The sequence below is a fragment of the Drosophila arizonae genome, chromosome 2 (assembly GCF_054131065.1).
Source record: "Drosophila arizonae isolate 15081-1271.41 chromosome 2, UAZ_ARI_1.0, whole genome shotgun sequence".
NCBI lineage: Eukaryota > Metazoa > Arthropoda > Insecta > Diptera > Drosophilidae > Drosophila > Drosophila arizonae.
In genome coordinates, this window is record NC_142922.1 from 8,543,740 (window position 1) to 8,561,974 (window position 18,235).

At 44.3% G+C, this 18,235-nt stretch overlaps 1 protein-coding gene across 17 annotated transcripts in view; it reads right to left on the minus strand.

Moving 5' to 3' along the window:
* LOC108621678 (collagen alpha chain CG42342) overlaps nt 1–18,235 on the minus strand; it is a 77,074-nt gene that overhangs the window by 50,319 nt on the left and 8,520 nt on the right. For all 17 annotated transcript variants that reach the window (XM_089463081.1, XM_089463086.1, XM_089463095.1 and 14 more), the window contains one exon: nt 13,372–14,950. In XM_089463081.1, coding sequence (XP_089319207.1) covers nt 13,372–14,191 — 820 coding nt within the window. In that variant the 5' untranslated portion in view covers nt 14,192–14,950. The remainder of the gene's footprint in view (nt 1–13,371; nt 14,951–18,235) is intronic.

Below are 18,235 nucleotides of genomic sequence, written 5' to 3' on the forward strand. Positions count from 1 at the left end.
AGAGCAGATGCAGATGCAGATACAAATGCAGATGCAGATGCAGCTGTATTAATGCTGCTGCAGCCCAATGCTGTTAAGCAGCTCATCCAAAACCGAAAGGTGTGAGTTTTATGTGGAAACCGTTTTGTTAACAGCTGCCTGCCACAAAAAGAAAAAAAAAAATAAAGAAGACCCAACGCGTGAATAGCAGCAACAAAATTACAATAAATTATATAAAGTGTTAAATATGTCTGTCTCTCTGCTTCTCCCTCCCTTTCTCTCTCTCTCTCTCTGCTGATATACTGTAACAAAAGAGCTGCCGTTGCTAGATTTGAGAACTTGTAAAGAACTGTAGTTCCATACGCATTTTGTCTAACAAAATGTTAACGTTGTGTGGAAAAAGATTTCGTTTGTTCTGAGCAGCTGGTGCGACCCTTTTCTAGTCTAGTTACATATGTATCTCAAGCTTTGGCTGCGACCCTCAAGATTTATGGCGCTTAATCAAGCAGCGAACCCAAAACCTATACCGATTCCCTGCTCCCACTGCTGCTCCTACTCCTACTCCTAGCATAACCAATTTGTAGTGACAACTATAAGCTGCAGCCAGAGCGCCATAAAAAAAACAGCACTTCACATACTTATACATAAGATATATGTATTTGTGTCTCTCTATAGCTAAACTCTGTATCTTGAACCCAGCATATACATACATACATATGTGCTGCGAGTTGAAGGTGTCAGAAAGTTGACGCCATTTGGGTTTGTTAAACATAATAAATGTGAATTCTCAGCAGTCGGTTTATTTTTTTTTTATTTTTTATTATTTATATATATTCTTTAAGGTTCATGCGGGTTGTTCTGCTTCTTGATAAGACGGCGACCCTGCCATAGAGTTATATTCATTATTGTTATTGTTGTTAATATAGCAGCTATTGTTGTTGTTGTTGCTGTTGTTGTTGCTTCAGTGTTGACTTTAATTGACAACTGTTTGGCATTGGTCCAAGCAGTGCCACTCGAGCTTATAAACTCAGCCCCGTGCACAGTGGGCCAGAGTTGATGTTGATGTTGATTCTAGTGCTGGCTGCCTGTTTACTTACGTGCTGTTTATTGTTGTTTTAAAATGTTTATTTAAGCATTTCACTTGCGTTTAAGTGCGCACACAAAATGCATTTGTGATGCTTAATATGTTTAACTATGTAAATGCAGCCGGTCGTGTTTACGCGATCTGAGTGGGGGCGTAACTCAGACACTTGAGAGATGCTAAAACGTTTTACACCCAAAAAGGCCAAAATATAAATAAATATGAAGAGCAACTACAACAGCAGCAACAACAACAATAACAATAGCATCACATAAGCGCCACACATGAGTGCCTCCAAGAGGAGTTAAGTGAGAGAACAGGGCGCGAGCAAGCGAGCAAAGCGAATGCAAATGTTTAATTTCCAGCACACAGCACTTTGCATAATACAATTTTCAACTGGGCTCGCGTCAGTGTGCAGCTGCTCCAGAATGCAGCGATGGCTTGCATACGAAATGTAAACTAACTGGAATCAAAAGCGCTGCATACTTATGAATGAGCGGAATCGTGGGCTGGGGGAGGTGATGAGGGGACGAGGGGGTGCGATACAACATACGACAATGTATGCAGCAAGTGGAGCATAGAAAAGGCAAGAGATGAGCGCGATGAGAAGAAGAAGAAGGCAGGCAGGCAGCGCTGTCGCTTTAAGCTGATTAAATTTGTAAGTTGACAAACTGGTCAGCGCACAACGCGTCGTCGGCCTGGCAAAGGGACGCTGCGAGAGGGGCGAGTCCGGGTGCAACAGGAGCAGCAGCAGGAGGAGCAGGAGCACTGACACCAAACGCTGCGCATGCGTTCCGTTCCGTTCCGTCTGCTGCTGCTGCTGCTGCCGGCCCAAAATGCAATTCCAATGAAATTGACGTGACAACCACGACGAAGATGAGTGTGACAAAAGCCACAGACCAAGGCCCAGTCTGGCGTGAACAACTCGTCGAGCCACAACACAGACCTAATCGAGTCGAGTCCAGAGACGACTCCGAGCGCTAGAGTCAGTCGGCAATTTAAACGCAGCTACGAGCGATGAGCGATGAGCCCATGAAATGAGAAACCAAAAAACCCAATGCTCTCTAGATCGACCCATGGGCAAGAACTTGGAATTTGTAAAATATGAATAAATGATAGAGTCGAGCATGTGTTGATTATAACTCACATTATTTCTTCAATATAGTCTGCATTCATAAATGCAATATTGATCTATTTTATATAGGCTTTTATTGGTTATGTGTATTTTTATATACATCATATTTGTTTTTCGTATATATCAGCTCTTATAATAATCATATAAATTATATGTTCACTGCAGACATTAAAAAAATAGAAATATAGTATTGGACACAAAGAAACTTAATAATAAATTCAATATTTAAATCGAATATTTAGATTAATATACATCTAGCTGATTATCCAATGATCAGAATATCCGATTATAACGACGCTCAAGGCACCGTCGTTATATCCGGAACACGCTACAACCATATAAGTTTGCTCATATATGTTTATCTGGAGACTACAATTTTCGTCGCAATAAGTTGTTATAACTGGATTCTACCGTATAGTTGTCCATATTGAGTTACTTAGATATTGAGTTACCTCTCATTGACTTCTACACATTTACTCCTCAATCGCACTCTGTATAAATCAGATATAAATATAAAATTCTCTTTAGCAAATACTAGCTATATTTCATCTATACCCAAAGATATTTAGAGATAAATGTTAGAGTTTACATTCCTATTAAAAATATTTCATATTATAACGCGATTTCAGTTTCCATCGATTTGGGCTCTGAATTGCTACAAGAAGAAGACATATTTAGACAACTTTCAACTGCACTTAGAAATCAATGATGCCTTTGAGTTTGAGTGCCATTGCATCGCGAAAGACCAACCAAACCAGCCAACGGAGGCAACGAGCATGTCAAAAGGTGTTGCATGCTCCGCACTTGAAATACTTGTCACATGTTGTTTTTGCTGTTGTTGTTGTTGGTAATTTGAATGGCGAACGTCCAACAGTGTGTGGACGCATCGACTGAGCTGAAGCTGCTGCACACGTTGCATGGAGCGAGTGCGAAAGAAAGGCGGCAGGCCATACTGGCTCACTGGCTCACTGGCAGCAAGAGCGACTGCTGCAGAGGCGACAACTACAGCACCAACGACAGCTACAACAACAACTACAACAACTACAACTACAATGACTACAACGACTACTACAACAAGTTGAACAGCTAGCGCGACATCAACGGCGACACATTCGCATTTTGATTAGATTTAAGCAACACTTTGGCGCTCCAATTGTGTGCAGAGGCCGCAGACAGCGATGGCTGGGATGGACGGGTGAAAGGGTGAAAGGGTGGCCGTGGAGACGTAGCAACTCAGTAACGTGGACGAGCATGGGCAAAGTGTTAACGGTGGCCGCCACAGCGTCAAGTCGCGGTCGTCGCCGCCATCGCCATCGCCGTCATCGATGTTGTCTAACGACGTCGCATGTCTGACAATGCGTTGCGGCGAATGCGAATGCAAATGAAATGGGCTGCCAGGGCGCGCCCACTAAATGGAAAAACCCACAAAGCAAAGCGCAACTTAATTGCACGCTCCGGGGTGTGACATAGACAGGGCTCTCTCTCTCTCTCTCTCTCTCTCCCTCTCAGGAGTCTTAGGCACATGCGAGCGAGTGGAGTCTCCCATTGACAAACGGGCGACAATTTTGATTGAGTTTTGGCACGCAGAAGGATAGCCCGGCCTGGCTGGAACTACATGGGTACTCGAACTGATGAATCAGACGGCCGCAACAAAGGCAGGTAATTTCCAGACACCAGCCCCACAGGTTTCCTCTCCTCCTTTTTCTTCTGTTGTATTTATTTACCTGTGGCCAACATGCCATAAAAGCTTTCCACCTGAGCAGAACTCCATTTGATGTGGCCAGCACATGCGTGCGACGCCTCGCCCCAACTGTCACACGAATTTTTCCACCTTTTTTTTTTTTTTTTTTTTGGCAATTTATAGCCGCACTTTGAGCTGTCAGTTGGGTGTTTATTGACACTAGGCCAGTCTGCGGCGATAAGCAATCATAACTAGTTCATCACAGCTTAAATTTTGGTTAGCTTATTAAGCCAGCTAACCGTGAAATGCTTAGCCGGCCGATTGTAATCTTATAGCTTATACAAATTTGTGGAAGTCGAACATTTAAAAAGAGACAAAAATGGAAAAAAACAAGTAAGAACGTTGCAGTCGGGCGTTACCGACTGCGGAATACTCATTCACATCCCATCAACAATTTAGTAGTTAAGTTTCGTTCTAATACTGTAGAATATACAGGTTTTTCCGATTTGCCACGCCCCAACTGGGCGTAGACACCTCATTTTTGGTCAGTTTTTAGAAAGAGATAACGTTACGCTAACTGCAAAGTTTGAATGCTTACCCTAAAAAAATGTGAAAATTACAGGGTATTTTTCGATCTGCCACGCCCCTAAAGAGGCGTAAAAATTATTTTTGGGGAATCGATAGAGGAGTCTACCAGTAACTCAACTATCCAAATTTGAAGCTTCTAGCTATTATACTTTAGGAGATATAAACTTTTGCGGTTTGCCACGCCCCCTGTGGGCGGACATATATCCGACAAAACTTTTTGGTCTTGGGTGATCAGTCCGAGTATATATACAAAACGGGCGTAGACTTATAATTTATCTTCAGACTTTATAGAATCATACCATTAGCTGACGTGCAAAATTTCAGCATTCTAGGTTTACAACTTTAGGAGATACAGTTTTATCCGATTTGCCACGCCCCCAATGGGCGTAGATATATCCGCCATAGCTCGTGATCTTGGGTGGTCAACGCGGACCTACATACCAAGTTTCAGCTTTCTAGCTCTTCAACAAACATGATTTCTGGTATATCGGAAAATGCATTTTCCGATTTGCCACGCCCCTAGTGGGCGGATCGGGAAAATTCTAACACTTTATAAATCGGAGATATACACGAGTATGTGTTCCAAATTTCAAGTCTCTAGCTTCAATAGCGCCGAAATAGATTGCGTTCATACGGACAGACGGACAGACGGACAGACGGACGGACGGACAGACGGACAGACGGACAGACGGACGGACAGCAAGACGGACATTGCACAAAACCAATATACTGATTCACTTTCGTGAATGAGTATAAAAATGGACAAAAGGGACAATGGAAATAATATATGTGCATATAAATCTATACATAATTGTAAATTCTCTGACGTACGCCTCTCGTATTACACATCGGGCATAATTTATCAGCATTAAAGCAAAAAACCAGTTCGGCTCAACTGTCGCCCAGCCCTTTGGCTGCTGCTGCTTCTTCTTCTTCTTTTGAATTCATCTTCAATCCGTGGCTCGTTAACAGCGTCAATTATATTGGTGCAGTGCACGCATGCAACCGCACAACCACTCAACCACTGAAGCGCGCACAGTGGCAACTGAGATGGGAAACGCGCGCTAACTGCCTCGCTTTGCGGCTCGATGCGCTGCTCAAATCATTTCTTTTCGTTTTATTATTGAATTTTCTGGGAAAAAGATGTAAAAACCGTAATTCAATTATGAACAAGCGTTAACATGTTCCCCAAAATGTTTTTTTTTTTTTTTTTCGTTTTTTGTTTTTATCGTTCCGTGTATTAAGTGTTTGTTGTTCGACAATGATCGATTGTGATTTGTACGAATGAACTTCGAATAATATCTGGACCTGGGAACGGGCTCCAGAATGAATTGCACGAAACACATGAAACTGATATGGACAAAGTTAATGATTGATTTTGATTTTGATATTGATTCTGATATTGATATTAGCTTTCCCTCTGTGCTTTGGCCGAGGCGGCTGGCTCTCCAGTTAGGCTCGTAAATAGAGGCAGATTGTGTTACCAGATTGTAAAACTGACCGGGCGAGAGCCAATCTCCAGACTGTGTGACATTGATGGGGGTTTTGATTTTCATTTTCATTTTTCATTGATTGAAACATAAAAAAAAAAAAAAACCAACAACAACAACTCAAGCCAGACAGATAGATAGACAGTGGAACAGACAAATAGACAGACAGCGTTGACTGTCTGGCCAGTAGAAATCTTCGATATTTTGTTGTTATTTTTGGTGTTTCTGTTGTCTTTGACTGTGGCCTAATGAGCCGTGCTGGGGCGCTCGCAGCGGGGCGGATGAGTGATATTTTTGCGCTTTTATGGATTGTGCACATAAAATTGATGACATTTTCAACTTTTATGCATATTTTCAGTCAATTTGCATAAATAGTCAAAAACTGAAAACGAATCGCTGAGGCCGTCGCTCGAAAAATTATGCAGCATAAAAGGCTAAAAACATTATTCGGCCATAAAGGCAACAGCCCCAAGCGGGGAGTGGCTGCAAAAGCGTTGTGCATTATTATTATTATTATTATTATTATTATTATTATATTTTGCCTGGCATATTCCAAATTCAAATGATGCAATAAAATTCACTTAGCCACGGCGTTTCCCCTCGAACCGCCGATGAAATGGCGCTTAACGTTTTAAACAGTTTTTCTTTTTCAGCTGATTTTCTGGCGATTAAATGCACAGATTGGCCGAACCGAAGCCAACACGAAAAACCAGATGATAAATTGCAAGAATTTCTATTTAAATCGTAATTGCTAATCCTACCTGAAAGCATAATCCACCCACTTGGCAACGCGCGAACTGACGCGCCAGCAATACATCATCTTTATCTGCTCGACCTGGGAGCCGCCCAACAGACAATGCCATGCGCCTCTAAGCGGAAGCCGACGGGATGCACAGGCAGAAGCTGGAGCGGGAGCAGGGGCAGGGGCAAGGGCGGGGCATTTTGGCCGAGCCGAGCAAATGAAAACAAAACCAGACTATTTGTCAACGCGAATGAAGCCATTTATTATCCATCATAAAACTTGTATTTATCGCTAAATGTGGGCGCAAGAGCGGGGAGCAGGAGGCGGCATGGCCCGTTGGCTGCTAGCTGCTGGCTGCTGGCTGCTGACTGCTGGCTGCCACGCGTTGCACTAACGCTCGCAAATCCCATGAGCAGCAACGGCAACAACAGAATGACGACAAATCCTGGCAGACGACGACTAGTTTTGTGTGTGTCAGTCAAACAAACAATGCGAAGGCAAAAATAAACGTTGGCCCAGCCAGGGGGAGGGGAAAGGGGAGGGGTGGCAACTGCGGCTGTCTGTAGCTGTGGCTGTGCCTCTGCCTCTGCCTCTGCCAGCGGGCAGGGGTTGTGCACAGAGCACGCAGTGTCAAGGCAATAAATCATAAAGCAGCCGCCGCTGCTGCTGCCGCTGCTGCCATTGCTGCTGCTGCTGTCGGCAGCGCTATAGCTATAGCTGGAGCAGGCATTGGACGCTGTGTACGTGAGCATGGCATGAAATTGGAGCATGTGCGTCGTTTGAACGCCAGTGTCGCTGTACTCGCTGAATTGTCGCTGAAAATCACGTAAAAGTATAAAAATGAAATCTGTTTACAGGCAATGCACGCCCAATGCTCACATTCGTACCGCGCCACGCCTGGCCACGCCCCTATTCCTGTTTCTCTTTCTGTTTTAGTTTGCGTTTCAGTTTCTGTTTTTCAGCTTTCAAGCAATTGGAACTGTATCGCTGATGCTGACGCTGACGCTTGTCAAATGCCGCAGTGGCCGCCCAAAACGAGCCGCCGACTCGAATAAATTTCTGTTTGGCGCTGAAATATTTACGCAGCAGCCAACGCGTTCAATTTCCAGGAACAGGCAATGAGACGAAACCACAAGCAAAAACCGAAGAGAAAAAGAAGCAGAATGAAAAAAAAAGAACGGCTAAATCCAAAGCCAAAGCCAAACCCAGGCCGGGCCGAACCTCATGTGCGAACTGGAAACCAAAAACCGTAAAAGAAATCCGCGCATATGTGGCTAATAAACTAACCAAACATCCCAGACAGTTGTAGATCCGGTCACAGCTGCACACACACACACACACACGCAGGCATAGATACATGCACAACCGCAAGATATATATATGCAAACATATCTAAACACTAAGCAGAGGAACTCTCTCACTTGACTGATGGACGGACAGAGAGAATTGTGCTAATTGCCACGTTCAATTGGGATGAATTCACAATGCTGCAGCTAGACAAGCGAGCCAATTAAAGCTGCTCAATAGTCTAATTTGCATGCCCTGTAGATCAAAAGTGCCCCAGACAGGCTCGCATCAACTTGAGTCCAAGCAAACTTCTTAAGATTATCTATGAGCAATTATAATAATTTCTATTTCAATTGCAAATCCCAATTGATTTTCAATTTTAAATCTGATTAATCCACAGAGCAAACAAGGCTGTAGTTAGTTACCTGATTGAATTAAATAACAAATCTAATATAAATTCCGTTTTCTTTGAATTCACATATTTGTCCAAATGTTGGCTTTAATAATTTCTGATTTGAAATTTGCAATGAAAATCGAAGCCGCATCAAAACATGATTTAGATCAAATCCAATTAGAGAACATCTGCGAGTAGAGCAACTCCCATCTATAAATTATTGGTGTGTTGGCCATGTGCAACGTGCGTCCCTTTGCTTGTTGCACGTTATTGAAATTTTAATTGAGTTCGCACCTGACTGACGCAGTGGCTCATCAAAAATTGACACTTGAAATCAAAAAAAAAAAAAAAAAAAAAAAAAAAAAAAAACGTCAATTGGACAGCAAATATGCGGCACATGCGACAGAAGATTTAAATAAAATTCATGCAATTTTTCGGTGGTAATTCATTTAGTTTATTGCTGTCAATAAATTAATTCCATTTTCTCATTTGGCTGCATTTTTCAGCGGCCTGTTCGGCAATCTGGCTGCCTCGTCGACTGTGTTATTTTTAATAGCATTTCTTTCTTTCCTTCTTTTTTTCTCATCACGGCGCAGCATTCCGATGAGAAGCTGAAGCCGCAAATGCGTAAAATAAAACACAGCGCCACGGGCTGGCCGGGGGGAGAATACGGCACCAACTATGGAGTGGTGGGGGCGGCGGGGGCAGAGGTGAGGGTTGTCTGGCAGCAAGGCGAATAAATAAATTTGTCAACAAATGCGGCATCCAGTGTCGCGTCGTGTGTGGGTGAACCCGAAGCTCGCGTGGATGGGACGACGACACAAATAATGACGACAGTTGCGCATTAATTTCGTTTCACTAATTAATAATTTGCTGCTGTTATAATTTCAGTTGTTGTTGTGTTGTTGTTGCTGTCTGCTGTTTGCTGTCTGCTGTGAATGGGAATGGTTTATTGTCCTATTAGTTCGGCATTTAAATGGTAATCAAGGCGTGTTCTGTTGTTGTCCAGGTAAGCTCGAAGTCACGCAAAGTCACAAATGAAAGTCCAAACAACAAAAGGCACAAAACCCAATTCAAAGCAACCGAGCGGCGCAAACAACTGGCCAAGTCACATAAACAAAATGCTCAGCATGTAGCTGAAAACAGGCAGCAGCAGCAGCAGGAGGAGCAGCAGCAGCAGCAGCAGCAGGAGGAGCAGCAACAGCAGCAGGAGTATGGCTGACTCTGGCCAAATTGAAAACGAAGAGGAAATCAATTGATATGTAGCGACAATCGATATGCCGAGGTGTGGTCTGCTCTGCTCAGCTGCGGCATGGCATGGCCCGTTAGCATTCGAATTGGTATTGCCATAGCTCGGTTGCCCAGCGCCGTCTGTGTGTGCCAATGGCCGAAAAACAGAACCGTCTGTGGCCTCAAACACGGCCATGGGTACGCTGCATGGGTGGGTGGTTGGCTTAGGGTGTGGGCTGGTGGGAGGGGAGAGGGGGGTCATTGTGGTAGGTGAGAGTTTGTCGTTCTGCTTTGGCACGCCCAGAAACCGCACAGCAACAAGGAGCATAAGCTGGGAGGGTGGCTGCTGGTCCATTGGCCTTCCGCCTCCTGCCTTCTGCCTCCTGCCTGCTGCCTCCCCCAAGCGGGCTGCGGCAACATATGCAGAGAGACGCACTGTAGCAGCCGTGAGACATATGAGTATATCCACTTGGTGTTATCCTGACAACGTGATTGAAATTTATGACTGGCAAAAATATACGCAGAGCAACAGCAACAGCAACAGCAGCTGTGAAATATGAAAAGGAAAAAAAACAGACAGAGAGAGAGATGTCTCTCTCTCTCTCTCACTCACTGTGAGCGCAGGGAGGGAGCCAAACAGCACGTGAGCTGAATGTGACCAAAAGGAGAACATCTCTGGCTGTTGTGTGAGTTCAGTGAGAAATAGCACTGAATAAAAAGCACTTGTACGCATTAAAACCTAATTGGAAATTTCCATAGTTCATATACTATATACTCTAACAGTCTCTGTATGACTGACTCTCTGTCTGTCTGCCAGTCTGTATGTCTCTGTGTGCTTCGTTGTGCCTGTGTGTGAGTGGCTGCTGCTCTCTGTGGCATGTTCTACATATTTTGGCTTTGCAAAGTGTCACACGCAGCCAACGATGTCCGTTAAGCATCAAGCGCTGTCTAGTGATTGCCGTTGTTGTTGCTGCTAAAGTGGATTTTGCGTTTGGCTATGATAAATTGAGGGACAGTTGAGGGCAGCAGGAGCAGGAGCAGGAGCAGCAGCAGCAGCAGCATCAGCACCACCAACATCACCAGCAGAAGCGTATGGTCAGCATTAGAGTATGTTGGGAGCCAAACAGCCATATGAAGCACTCATCTAGCTTCCAAAAGCAGCGAAGAGCTGCAGCAGATGGCTGTAGTGTGTGTGTAGGTGTGTGTATGTGTGCTGCTGCTGCTGCAGCTCACGACGGATTTGACAGCAGCTTAGTATTGAATGAGAAGTGGTCAAATGTCATTCACAGTTGGAATAGAATTGCACTTGACTTTTCAAAAATATTGATAACCATGAATAACGAGCCAATACACTGTGCACACAACGAAGCAAATTAGCTTAAATTATAAATGTATAACAAATATTCATTTAATATATAAAATATATAAAATCTTGCTCATTCGCATATCTATTTGATCAATCTCGTGGCTAAAAGTAAATCACAGAACTCTATTACTGCTTACAGCTGTAGCATTTAGCCAGTAAACACTGTAGGTTCTCGCCTTTTGCATTGCTCAATCTGTAATTTGATCAATTTCATTCAGATAACGAACGACAAGTTCTAAGTAATCGAATTAACTCGAGCATATTTCAATGTACGCCACTGCAATATCCTTGACACGAAGGAACTTCAGGACAACTGCGCTGCATATACAGACAGCTCAAGCGGCGAGTATGAAGACCTTTGCCGCAGTCACTTGCAGAGATAAGCAAGGGGAGCCTCCATAACCGAAGCGCCTGCCGCTTGGCTTTGATTTATTGTTCTGCTGGGCTCTCTCGGAGCTGTGAAAAGGCTGTGCCGTGCTGCTGGCAAGGCACCGTTCGCCTGGCACGCGCTTATCAAAGCCGTCGGGAGTGCCGGGAGAGCGTCGAAAATTTATTTATTTGCAGTGACTTTGAAAAGAAACTTCGACCGTTGCGCTGGCTGGCAGAAACTTTCGACCTGCGTGCGCATCGATTAGAAAACTTTCTGTCGTATCTTGTCTCCAAAAAATGAAGGGGAGTGTGTGGCGGGGTCCTGGGCCCGAATTGGCCAAGTTGTTAAATAATTGCGCTGAGCATTTAGTTACCAAAGGGAGAAACAGAGAGAGAGAGAGAGACGGCAAACGCTGCGTATGCGTCATATGCTAGTAGAAAGAAGGAAATTGCAGCCAGAAGGTCGCTGCGGTCCATACGTGGCCCGGATTAGCCGCAAACTTTGCCAACAGCTTAGCGGCACTCGAGTGGATGAGTTAATTGTGCGAATGTCGAGACAAATTGCGTTAATGCGCCAAGCGCACAAAGGACGTCGACAGCGACGTCGACAGCGTCGGCGACAGCGACGACAGTGAACAAAAGGACGCAAAAAGCACAAAGTTGTACATGTCCTGGCTAAATCCCATAAGCAAAGGTCACAGCTGGGGCGGGGGGCGGTGGGTGGGGACTGATTGCGCCAGCGATGGCAATGTGTGCGAGTGTCGCTAAAGTTTTTAAAAAGTATTTTAAGTAAAATTTATGCAAACCACAAAGCAAGCTGGCAGCCAAACAGAGCCACGCAGGCAGCCAGGCAGGCAGGCACTCAAAGGACATGGCTAATCCCCGAGTAATCAAAGTTTGGCAATGCCAAGCGAAACGAGCAGCGAAGCAAGCTGCAAGCTGAAAGCCAAATATACGAACAAAAGGCGCTAGCCCAACAGCTCAGACAAATTGCACATAGACACAGCACACACACACACACACACAGACAGACAACATATGTGTGTGTGTGTGTGCTGAGTGGAGCTGGGAATGGGGCATCAGTCTACGCCCTCTGATGGGAACGAATGCAAAAAGAAAACACTTTTCCAATTAATGAAATCTCTAAACTGCCATAAATTTACCCAGACGCAAATAATTAAATTGTGTTGGCTATCACGCCTGCTGCACGCACATACACACAAGACTTTTTGACTTGCGTGTGTGTGTGTGGGTGAGTGACACGTCGAATCAATTGTGCATTAACCATGCCCAGGCCACAGACCACAAATAAAAGCGTCTGCCGGCCAACGCTTGAGCCATCAAATCGACAAGTGTTCAGAGAGCGAGAGTTGCTCAGAGAGTTGCGAGAGTTGAGGAGGCGAAAGAAATGTTTCGAGTGATCTAATGTTTCTTTTTATATATTCATTATACTTATAAGTAAATTATACATCAAGATATATTTATTATTTATATAAATATATTTCATATAATAATTTTATTATGCATATAATTTTCCAAAAATAATAAAAATTCAATTATTATATGAAATATATTTAAATATATAATAAATATTTACTAAAAAGCGGCTATTGATTCATTAAGGAATTTGTATTAAATTCGAATCATAAAAAAGACGAAATATTGCTCTACAGGAGAACATTTGATAACCTTAAACTTTGGAAATATTATTACAAATATATTCCCATGAATAGCAAATTTTGTTAAATTTAGAAATTCCCATCAAAGTATCATAAAGCTGTCAAAGAGTCGAAAATAACTCTATAATGAACAAATAAATAAATACTTTTTTTAAGTTTATAAAAAATAAATATGTTAAAATATATAAAAATATTTCTATGAATCAGATATCCGAAAATATTATTTGAATATATTGCAAGTTGTCTAAATAATATCACAGCTGTTATTTTTCTCCTACATTCCACCATTATTGGGCTGCCCTCGCATTTGAGTGCAGCCCTGGCAATGCAATTAGAACGGTTGAACTCACCTGGTTGGCACTGACACTCGCCATTGGCCGCGGAGCTGCCTCCGAGGCTCGCTGCTGCTGCTGCGGCAGCCGCTTCGGCCGCCTGCCGGCGCTGCTGACGTCGCGTCAGCTGCAGGTGGGAGACGTCGCGACGCAGACGATGTAGCTCGCGGCGCACATGTAACACCAGGTGCGAAGATGTGCCATTATTGCTGTTGCTGCTGCTGTCGCTGTTGCTGCTACTGAGGGGGCTGGAAATGATTTGGGGCTGGTCGGCGGGCCAGTGCAGCAGTTGCTGCTGCTCCAGGCGCAGCTCCAGCTCGACGATGCGTGCGTCCAGCTCCTGCAGGCGCTGCATTCGCTGCTCGACACGCGTCTGTCGCACATTCGCATAGAGCGCAAAGCTGAACGCACACAGGCACAGCACATAGCTGGCGATGTGCAGCAAGGACATGAGCTGGACTGTATATCGCGGCCGTTCCTTGCCGTTGGCTGCCCGAACTGTTGCAGATCGCTGCTGATAGGTGGCCGCTGGTGTTGCAAGGCGACTAGTTGTGCTTGTTGCAGCAGCTGTTGCTGCTGTTGCTCCTGCTGCTGCTGCTGCTGCTGGCGTAGCGCTGTCAACAGCTGCATGGCCAAGCAACATTCGCTGCTGCTCCATATCGAGTGCTGCTGCTGCTGTTGCTGTTGTGGTTGTTGTTGCTGCTGTTGCTGTTGCTGTCGTGCCTGCTGCGTTGGTGTCGTTGTGCACTGTTGGCATTGTCCTTGTCACGGAACTGGGACTGGAATTGGAATTAGAACTGATTGGGTGGCCGCCGGGCGGCGCTTTATGTTTGCGCATGCTGCGATTGAAGACTGTCTGTTGTCTGTTTTAAGCTAATGCCAGAGACGTTGCTGCTGCTGACTGTAGATGTTGTTGCTGCTGCTGCTGCTGCTGCTGCTGCTGGTTGGACTATGCTTAAGTGTGTTGGCGGCACTTGAAGTGTCCTTGTCGCATCACAAAAACACATGTGCTGCACTATGCCAGCTGCTCCTTTCTTTTCTGCTGTCGAGTGTTTGGCTATGTCCTTGCCGATGCTCTATTCCGTTGCGCTATTTGGGCAGCACATAGTGCCTGTAATGCCCCGACTGTTGTTGTTGTTGCTGTTGTTGTTGGTATTGACGCTGATGTTGCCACGGCATGCGAGCCGCATACAAAAGCTACGCGGCCATCGACTGTGTGGCTGCGTGGGTGGTCTCTGTGCGCCTCCTGCTTTCTTGGCTTTTGGGGCAACAACAACAAGACGAGAAAATAAAATGTCGTAAGCTGCAAAGCAAAACAAAAAGTAGCTGCGTACTTTTGGGCGCTGCTGCCACTTGTGCCACTTGTCAAACTCTCGCCGTGGCTGCTTTTGTTTTTGTGTTGTCAATCGTCACAGCAGCTGCTACTCCTGCTAGCTACTGGCTCGGCTCCTTGACAACTTTTCTGACAGCGCTCAGCGAGTTTGTGCTCTTCACGTTTTTTGCTTCTCCTTGGGCTACCGCGCAGTTTTCACTTGTCCCACGAGCGCTCTTCACATTGCAACTTATTTAGTTCTTCAGCTCTTGGCACTGCAACAAACTGGAGAGCAAAGTGAAAAAGTCAGAAAATAGTGGGAAAGATGGCAAAAAAGAAAAATATAAGAAACAAAAAAAAAAGAAAATTTGTCAGTGAAAAATGCGGGGCGGAAAAAGTTTACAAAAAAGTTACTAGCAAATCGGCGCAGGCGTTTGCCGCATTGGCCATGCTTGAATTATGGCAACTGGACCCAGTCGACACATTTTCAATAATCAACCAGGCAACGTTGCCAGGACGACATCCTAGCTGTGACGCGTCCTGGCGTTAACTTCGTTTTAAGTTCAGCCAGCCGTGTTTAGCGGCGAGCAACTTGAGCCAGCTCAACTTGTTCCCAAACTTTTGCACAGTAACTGAAAAAAAAAACAACAAATACAAAAAGTACCCACAACATTGAGTGGGCGAAAGAGGGCAAAGGGGCGAAGAGCGCGAAGAGGGCGTGGGGGCACTAAAAGTATTTGACCCACAGAGTTGGCGTGTCAAAAACATTTGTAGCCTACCACTGCAGAAAGTCTCCGGCGGACTGGGCTGGCCTGAGACGCTTTTCAGCGGAACGCCACTTGTACTCCCAGCAAACAGACAGCAGACAACAAACGGCAGAAGGCAGACGGCAGACGGCGGACAATATAAAAACCATAAAACAGAATTATTGTCATGTTGGGAAATTTAAGAGCAGCCTAACTTGAATTTGCTACGAATAAATAAGTTTTCAAGAATGAATCAATTATTCAAGCATCTGAGTGATGGTGTGAAAGACAGTTTCCTGAGTTACATTTCCAGAAAGATGGGCTAATGTTTAATGTAGACCAAAAAGCAGGAAGTCTTGTTGAATATATATTTTTTATTTATTTATTTTTTTTTTTAAGTGCTCATGAACAGCAAAGAAAAGAAAACCAAGCAAATGCTGCATCAATGCAAATTTAGTTATTTTATTTTACTTATATTTAATTATTTTCTGCCTTAATAAAAAATCTTTAAAGAACCGCACAATTTATCTCAGTTTTAGCTAATGAGAGCTGCCATAGATAAAAAATTTCTTAATTAATTAAATTAAGAAAAAAAGTTCTATTAAATATATTTATTTACAGTCGATTGCGTCTGATAACGCTATCTTCTGTTGCTTTGTGTTTCTTTTTATATACAAAAGAAAAAAGGTTGAGTAAAAAAAAATAAATGAAAAAGTGCTATTCAAGTATTATGTGCGCATCATAATGGATTATACAATACGTGCTTTGAATGTGTGTGTGTGTGTGTGTGTGTGTGTGTGTGTGTGTGTGTGTGTGTGTGTGTGTGAGTGTGTGTGTGTGTGTGTGTGAGTGTGCGTGTATATTGCGCAATCATGTGGCAACCACAACAAGAGCCAGCAGTAAGACAGAGGCTGAACCGCTCATAAAACTCAAAAACAATCGTATGAAAAGCGCACCACAGTACGCGCCACAGCAACCACAATACAAAAATTGAGCATAAAAGTCAAAAGGCCAATTTCGATGAGCAGTGAGCCACAACAACAACAACAACAACAACAATGCGAGCAATAAGCAGCTTATGAAGCAAGAAGCAACGGGTGCAAGTCAATGGAATGTTTGGTACACCCTAATAAAACTAATTGAAAGTCTTGTGCGCTGTGGGGCCAATAATAATGCCAATAACAACGGACAGCAGTTACAACAACAACAGCAAGCTTTTAATTTAACAAATAACAGCGAGCCAATCCAACAAAACAGACAGACAGTCGGATAGACCGACAGACAATTGGCCAGTGAAAAGTCAGAGAATTGACCCGAATGGGCATTGCTTTTGCGCTGACTCTGCAATCCCATGAGGGGCACGGAGGGGGACGGAGGGGGACGGAGGGGGACGTAGGGACAGACATAGCAAGTACGCGCATATATGTATGTCTTTGTGGCCGCTGTCAGCTGGAGGTTAATGCTTTCTGATGCTAACTCAATATAAATAAATTGATTTCAAATTTCAACAGTTTGGCGCGCAGCTTTTGTCAATTACATGGATCTGAAGCAGCCCGGCGGGGCTTTGCCCCAAAAAGTATGCTATGAATTTTTGTGCGCTTAAATTCAATTATGTGTGTCGGTCATGAGTGAGCGAGCAAGCGAACAAGTGTGTGTGTGTGTGCGTGTGTGTGGGTGTGGGTGCGTGGGTGTGTATGTAAGCAAACGCTGCTTAGCAAGCGTACACACACTCAAACATTTAGATATATATAGAGATATCTCTGTGTGTGTGCGTGGGTGTGTGTGTGCTCAAGGGTAATGTGTGTCCAGCTGGCAATTGAAAAATTTGATTTCGAATTGAAATGCAAATCAAGCAAAAATAGAAAGGCATTAGTTGGACGAGGGCCACTGGACAAGCCAATCCTAGCAGGAGAGTCCGGCTCAGCTAACTGGGCGCACAATGCTCAATAAAATGTGGCACGTGTGTGTGCGTATGTGTGGGAGTGAATCCACAAGCTGAAACCTAAACATAGCTAAGGGGCGTCAAGGGCTGTGAAAAGCTCAATTGCAATGCATTCAAAGGATTATTGTCCTTATTTATTTTGCTAAATTTATTCGTTACGCACAAATGCGCAAAGCAAAACACAAACACGCACACACACGCACACAGACACCTAGACATTGCCTAGGCAATTGGCAAACTGAAGAAAATGAAAACATGAAAAGGAACACAGCACACACATACATATACAACAGCAGGGCAAAATCAAAGCAAATAAACAATAAAAATAATCGGGCCGTTAGCAACACATGCGCATTCTTCACCATCATCATCAACAGCAGCAACAACAACAACAACAACAACAGCTGATTGCTCATAGAGCAAGTAGCAGCGCCCAGGAGCAGCAGTTGACGCCTCAACAACCACCGGTCACATCACACACACACACACACACACACACATATATATATATATTGCCAGCATTATTGCTGCCACTACACACGAACAACAGCAACAACAATCATCAACAACAGCCAACATCTTTGGGGCTGCTAAGTCGCCCCAGCCCTGGGGCCTTAGGTGCTGTTCGGGGTAATAAATAGTTGTCGTGTCATATGAAAAATGCAAGCAGTGTTTAAGTTTTTCTTGGCAGCCAGTTCCGGAAACATTGCCGCAGCTATACCCTCCCCCCCCCCCTTCCCCTCACTCCCAGCAGGCTGTGGCTGTGCCACTTCCCAGCTCTACAGCTATTATATATGTGTATATTTCCACTCCACTCTCCACTTTTTGCTGCTTCATCGGCGAAATTGAAAAACGTTGGCCAAAGTCGAAGAAGAGAAATGT